This window comes from Bacillus rossius, chromosome 7, assembly GCF_032445375.1.
Source record: "Bacillus rossius redtenbacheri isolate Brsri chromosome 7, Brsri_v3, whole genome shotgun sequence".
Taxonomy (NCBI): Eukaryota; Metazoa; Arthropoda; class Insecta; order Phasmatodea; family Bacillidae; genus Bacillus; species Bacillus rossius.
This window is the reverse complement of record NC_086335.1, coordinates 23,274,458-23,280,457: the sequence shown is the minus strand read 5'-3', so window position 1 is coordinate 23,280,457 and position 6,000 is coordinate 23,274,458. Positions and strand designations below refer to the sequence as shown.

Sequence of the window (6,000 nt, the reverse complement as noted above, 5' to 3'; positions counted from 1 at the left end):
ATTTTGCTACATTACTTAACTTTTGATGCCTGTTCACATTTTTTTGTTAACTTTTTAAAGTGCTCCAGCTAGATCCAGGAAGAGAAAAGAAGGAAAGGAGGATAGGAGGAAAGCACTAAAGTGTGGCATGTACTATAAAATAATAATGTGGGAGGGTGTGCTTTCAGCAATGTCTGGCTTTAGCCAAGCCAGCTTATATACCTCATTTAACTTCAGCACACACTTCAAAACTGATACTGTACTTTAATAATCTTTCTAATTAACTATAGTTTCATAGATGAATCTATTCAACGTACATTATTAACCAACTTAACAGTTACTAAATACAAAGGATGTTTTGAAAGCATGAAAATAAGTAGACTATCAAAAGTCAACCATTTATTTCTTAAAACATTGCTGTTCAAGTATAAAATATTGCTCTCATAATGATACATTAAACATACTGTATATACAAAAGCTATCTTTGGAGCAAAGGCACAGTTTAATCTAAAAACACACACATTTAAGTGTTTACAAAATGTATTGCTTAACATAATCATATTCAGTTCTACTTTCACAGCTAGGAACAACTTTCAGAATAAAATCAATGTCATCACTACCAACACTGTAACAAGTGTCACTTCATTAAAATCTATTCCAACATGAAGAAAAACACGACTGAAACGCACAACACCCATAACTTCTGTAAGAAAAAATATTTATGATTAAATTAAGGCATATGTACAAGAAAATATAGTGTACTATTATTGTCCCTAAAATAATCATTTTGACAAACATTTTGTACCCTGTTTATACACATTAATTATGAAATGTTTCTGGACTAGATATGTTATGTGACCCGTTCACGGATTCAGGCACAAAAGTAGACGGTTTATTTGGTTTTTATTTTATAGATAAAATAACAGTTGCAACAAAACACCTAGCTGAACAAGCAAAGCTGCAATGCGGTACCGAATCTGCGATCACAACACTTAAAAAAAGAAGCAAGTTTGCGGGCTTGGCAAGCTGATGAGTAACCCCACTGATAATTTTGGCACCAAATTTGCACACATAAGGGTGAAAAATTACAGCAAACAATAAAAACTTACAGGTATTGCAACAGGTATGACAGTGGGCATTATAAATTCCATCACACGAAAAAAGTTAAAAACTATTGTGCATTTGAATGTAGTTATTTTTCCACCAACACGATTCTGATGTGAACTAGATCAGCCGAAGAAACAAAAATTGTTTTATTTTACACTTATGAAACGGAGTATTGCATAGCTGTCGAGCTGCTATCAACACGTGCTTTCATGCGCGAGGTAAACTTGCGTTTATAAACAGTGATAAATAAATAACACGCAGTAATACAGTTGAAGCCCTGATCGCAGAGGTGACGCAGTACTAGCTCACTTGGACGCGTGCAAGGAGGGTCTGTGCATGTTGTTGGACAGGTGGACGGGGGACGCCTTGGCCGGCTCCTCGACGTACGAGGCGCGCGGCGACGCCTGCTGGCGGTGGAAGGAGGCGCGCGGAGACGCCGTGGTGCCGTCGGCGGGCGACGACGGCCGCGGGTGGAAGCCCATGGGCAGCGTGGACGTGACGGTGTACTGGGACGGGTCCCGCGGCAGCGACGTCATGGAAGCGCCGTCGGGCATGGAGTGCAGCGCGTGGCGCAGCATGGGCGTCACCTCGGGCTCGGCGTACGGCGAGGACGCCTTGCCGTCGCCGTCGCCGTCGCCGTGCAGGTCGCGGATCACGTGGAAGCCGGGCAGCGTCTGGCCGCTGCTGTACAGCTGCTGGTGGCTGGGGAAGCCCGCCAGCTGCTGGTGGCGTCGCTGCAGGGTCAGCTGCGTGATCTGCCGGTTGCGCTCCTCGGGCGCCACGATCTCGCACAGGTCGATGCGGCTCTGGCTGTCCGCCGGCCGAGAGCGCTTCACCCTGTACGTCACGAAGGCCGCCGACGCGATGGCGGCGCCGAACAGGAAGGCGCACACCACGACCAGGTACACCCACCAGGGGAACGAGCGCAGGGAGAAGTCCCCGCCGGCGTCGGGCGCGGCGGTCATGGCGAGGCACAGCGAGGGCGGCTCGCAGCGCAAGGACACCAGGTCCTGCAGCAGCATCCTGCGGTCCGTCACGTTCTCGGCGGCGCACGTGGCCAGCACGTGGATGCCGCGGTTCACGCTCCACGTCCACGACTCGAACAGCGCGCAGTCGCACTCGAGCGGGTTGTCGCGGATCCCCAGCGACTTGAGCGCCGTCATCGGGCACAGCGTGCGCACGCGCAGAGTCCGCAGCTCGTTGCCCGACACGTCGAGGCTCGTCATGTTGCGGGCGTGCGCGAACACGTCGTCGTCCAGCAGGCGCACCCTGTTGCCGTGCGCGTCGAGCACGCGCAGGCTCGCGAGCGGCCGGAACACGGGCGTGGCCAGCGAGGCCAGGCGGTTGCCGAACAGCACGAGCTTCTCGAGGCGGGCCTGCGCGGCGAACAGGCGCGGGTCCAGCACGGACAGCTGGTTGTCGGACACGTCGAGCGTGCGCAGGCTGGGCAGCGGCGCCAGCAGCTCCGGCGAGAGCGCCGTGAGCGAGGCGTTGGCGAGGTACAGGTGGCGCAGCGCCGCCGACTGCGCGAACAGCCCGGCGTCCAGCCTCTGCAGGCGGTTGTGGCTGGCCACCAGCTCCTCCAGCTTGCGCAGCCCCTGGAAGGCCGCCGGCGCCGGGAAGGTCACGCCGCACGACGACACGTCCAGGATCTTGATGCCGGCCGAGATGAAGGGCTTGTTGGCGGACAGGTCGAGCCGGTTGCCGCGCAGGTTCAGCGACTCCAGGTGCGCGCTGTCGGCGAACGTCTCGGGCCACAGGTGCGCGATCTCGTTCTCGCTGAGGTCGAGGAAGGTGAGGTAGGGCAGTCCGAGGAAGGCGCCCCGCTCGACGGAGCGCAGGCCGTTGCGGCTGAGGATGAGCGTCTTGAGGAGCGAGGGCGCGGCGCGCACGAAGGCCTCGTTGCGCAGCGCCGTCACGTTGTTCTGCGACATGTTGAGCAGCTGCAGGTCGGCGGGCAGGCTGGCGGGGATGTCCGGCAGGCCGCACAGCGACAGGTCGGCCTTGAGGCGCGCGCTGTTGGCGGCGACGGAGCAGTTGCGAGCCAGCACGCCGGCGCCCGCCAGTGCGTGCACGATCACGACCAGCAGCAGCGCCCTCGCCAGGGCAACCATCTTACTGCCCGCTCTGCACCTGCAACACACGCCTCTCCGTCATCTGTCTGCGGCTAGGCGTGCCGCAAGTTGCCGAGACATCTCATCCAGAACGACCATCAGAGACGGAATGACTCATCACACATGATGCTGGGAAGGAATCAGGCTAGAGTATGGGACCCTTCCACAATCAACCTGTAGTGATCTCCGAGAAGCCATTGGAAACCCGAGATCAGGAATGAGAGTCCAGCCGCTACGTGGGCAAGACAGCGGCCGAGTCACCAATGATGCAAATTGCGATGCTCGCAGTGAAAGCGTGACGGAATGGAACCGTAGAGGCGAAACAAACATCCTGTGTTCACACACATACAAATTTGTGCAAGAGGGTCTACAGCGAGCCCACGGCGATTCGATCAACTGGTCATACGAGCTCGTCGTCTTGGGTTTTCTCCCTATCAAAGTTCGAAGCCATCTTAATCAGAGGCTTCTAATGTTTCCCTGCACTACTCATGAAGTTTAATTTAGTTGTTGTGAAATAAGAATGAAATAGTTCCAACAACTTACTATAATGAATTCGTAATGAAACACACGCATTACACACACGTACACACAGATATTTAATTAGTTAAGTTAAAGAGCACGTTTTCTTAACTCACCCCGCGAAGTTTAAGTTACTTGAAAGACATGTACTGACGAAATTAAGCCTATTTCATGATGGAAAATTACATAAAATTCACTATTATAAATACTACACCAAAGTAAATGTCAAGAGTATAAGCATCCACGGTGTTTTTTTTTTACTGGATCTGCTATAATTTGCACAAAACATAAGTAGGGTGATTAATCAAAGACCATTCGAGGAACATTGGCCCCGCTCCAGCTAAATGAAATGCATCACACAAATACCCAATACGTATTTTGGTTAGGAAATGAGGGCCTGCTTCCAAGAAAAGTTGTTAAGGATAGTGTATTAGGGGTTCGCCTGGTCAGGCGTATGTTAGCGGGGCGGAATGATAAGCGCGACGCTCGCTGGTTCTTCTAGCGCGGTATCGCCTCTAAGCGCAAGGCTGCGGACTTGCACGCAGTCTTCTCGTCGTGCATAGGAAAATTATGAATTTCGAGCGGTGATCGTAACATTATATGGCGGAGAAATTAAGATAAATGTTGTAATTCAAGATCTATTAGTGCTTCCAAGAATCTGTACCGGTTGTTTTAAGCCTAACAATTATTCTGAAAACCCACCTTTTTAGCCATATTCATGCTTCTCAAAATATAGTTTAAAAATTTAATCAGGAAACAAAATTACTTATCGGCCATTAGAGAATTTTTGTTAACAGACCCCACTTGTATATCTTTAGCAGTTTTCAAATCGCGCTGTTTTATTTCCTGAAGCTCTGCACACCGTGTGTGTGCGCACCTGGGTAAGGGGGGAGGGAGGCCAGAAGCAGTACAGACATGGAAAATAGCTTCAGCTGAGGTGCCTTTCAATAGTACAGTTGGCTTAACTCCCAGGTACAGAGACGGCGCCCTTACACCGAGTCCTGCTGGTAGGCTGGGACACCCGCACTTAGCCATGTCGTGCATCGAGCCTTGGCGATCATCTTCGGACATGCTGTCTCCAGACACTTCTTAAAACTTCCTTTTTTTTTACGGCGCTGTAGTGAAAGGATAGTTCAAAATAATTTCCCGAAAAAAAAAAATAGATTTTTATTCTTCGCGGCCTTTGTCTGATCCGGGTCGCAGTGGCATTGCAACAGGCATCTTCAGAACTGAGAAACGACTGAAGGATGGTTGCACCCGGGGTCTTTTTCAGGCCTCGTCTGTAGGTCATCCGGAGTTGGACCCCAAGCGCGGCTCCAGAAGAGGGACGGAGGGTGCGATAGCCCCTCCCGAGACCAATTTTTTGGAGTGTATATTTATGTTTATTTAAATATGTATTTAATTTCGTATGTTAAACTTTTATCTCATCAAAAGTTGCATGGAGCTACTAAGGTTCTGTATTTGAAACCTGTAATTTGTAAATAATATTCCAAGGCCAATTATCTGACCACTTTCATTTTTTGCAACTACGACCTTTCTTTGTGCGATAGCCCCTCCCGAAAAGTCACCCTGAAGCCGCCATTGATTGACTGTAGTAGTCGTAGGCGACGTGGCATCTCCTGCAGTAAGCTACTGTCCGCGAGCAGCAGGCGCGGCCATGCCACGTCCGGCGTCCTGCGAGAAGCTACGAGTTTCCCTTCCAGGAAACACCCGTCACGGCATCCCGGCGCCAGCAGACAGCTGCCGCCCGCACACGGGAGCAATGCTGCCCGACTGCGCCGTCGTGGACGCATGGACAAGTTACATCCATCTCCCGCCGAGTTTACAAATATTTAGCGAATTACTATGTAAGGCAGGGTGTTATTTCGGGTGATTTCAAGGTGAGCTGTTGCAACACCAATTTGAACTGTGTGAGAAGCCACGACAACTACTGTAGGCCCGTACGTCAGTGCGTGCATTGAATATATATAATGTATAGAAGTCGCGAGCCCAGGTAAAATTTTCTGTCTGGTTTCTCAGAAGAATTGTTGTAGTTCCAAGCTCCGCCGCTGCGATCGCTTTCATCGCTGGGTGTCGGCCGTATACGCCCCTGGTGGTGTTTGGCAGAACTTGGTTAACCAGCCCAGTCGTAACATTATCCTTCAACCCCCCCCCTCCCCCCCCCCCACCCACAGACAACCCTTCGAAAATCCAAGACCAAGATTCCTATTACCCGGCAGGTCTTATCAGCATCTTAGGCGACCTTGAAGAGGAGCTTCCTTTACCGTCGTTTGAGAATGAT

The 6,000-nt window shown here is 50.9% G+C and overlaps 1 protein-coding gene across 1 annotated transcript in view; it reads right to left on the bottom strand.

Moving 5' to 3' along the window:
• Nucleotides 1-367: 367 nt before the first annotated feature.
• LOC134534508 (uncharacterized) overlaps nucleotides 368-6,000 on the bottom strand; it is a 130,404-nt gene continuing 124,771 nt past the window's right edge. Inside the window, exon 4 of the mRNA XM_063372986.1 lies at nucleotides 368-3,219. Within this exon, the coding sequence (XP_063229056.1) occupies nucleotides 1,392-3,219 (1,828 nt within the window). The 3' untranslated portion in view covers nucleotides 368-1,391. The remainder of the gene's footprint in view (nucleotides 3,220-6,000) is intronic.